General features: G+C 39.9%; 1 protein-coding gene across 2 annotated transcripts in view; it reads right to left on the bottom strand.

Moving 5' to 3' along the window:
* The window catches only part of psen1 (presenilin 1), an 11,702-nt gene that overhangs the window by 7,409 nt on the left and 3,390 nt on the right, over positions 1 to 903 (bottom strand). For both annotated transcript variants that reach the window (XM_035674240.1, XM_035674241.1), the window contains exon 4: positions 271 to 412. In XM_035674240.1, coding sequence (XP_035530133.1) covers positions 271 to 412 — 142 coding nt within the window. The remainder of the gene's footprint in view (positions 1 to 270; positions 413 to 903) is intronic.

Raw genomic sequence — 903 nt, 5'->3', positions numbered from 1 at the left:
TTAAATTAACATGAAACAATCTCACACACCCCCTGCAGTACTCCAAAGTACCCCAATTTGAGAAACACTGTACTAGAACACTTGAAATAAATGGACCCATCGTTATTGTAATAGCAACACCTGTGCTTTCCCTACTATGACATGTCATATATCTGCTGTGAAAAGCCTATTTAAACCTAGTTTAAGCACACACTGTTATATTAGTCACCTCAGGTCTGCAGTGAATGGAATTACTGATGAACGTGTGATGTGGCAAGTTGTAGCACGCACCTTGTAGCAGCGGTACTTGTACAACAGCACCAGCACCAAAGTCATGACGATGATCACAGTGATCATGATGGTGGCGTTCAGGATGGAGTTGAGGGCTCGCTGTGCTACTGTGTCTGTGTCTTCAGGGAACGGTGTGTAGATCCTGGGAGTGACAGTTCAAGGACACGTCTCAGTCAATCAGCAAACAGAATAGAATAAATACAACAAAGGAAATGGTATCATAACATTTTAGATATGCAATAGTATTTTTTTATATACTGTGTGTGTGTGTGTGTGTGTCCCTTACGTCAGTCCTCCCAGTCCAATAGAGGTGAAAAAGTTGATGGCGAAGCGAGTGTTTCTGGGGTTATCACGAGGAAAAAGACCTTCAAAGAACGGCTGCAGAGTCCTGAAAAACACACACACACAGTTTGTAGCTTAATATGTTGTTGTCTTCAGTCCAATTGTTGTTTCCCTAAAACATTCATGTTCATATCAAATGATTTATACTTCCTAGCTAACAACATATTTGCTATTGTATCTTTTTATGACATTGTTCATAGTTTATATTCCATTACAGCATTACAAACTCATTTATCTTTGAATACAGACAGAAAACTTCACAGTTGTGTGTGTGTGTGTGTGTGTCCGTAC

This window comes from Morone saxatilis, unplaced genomic scaffold, assembly GCF_004916995.1.
Source record: "Morone saxatilis isolate NCDOM2014 unplaced genomic scaffold, NCSU_SB_2.0 Contig3, whole genome shotgun sequence".
NCBI classification, from domain to species: Eukaryota; Metazoa; Chordata; class Actinopteri; family Moronidae; genus Morone; species Morone saxatilis.
Note: the sequence above shows the minus strand (reverse complement) of the source record. Positions and strands in the feature narration are given on the sequence as shown.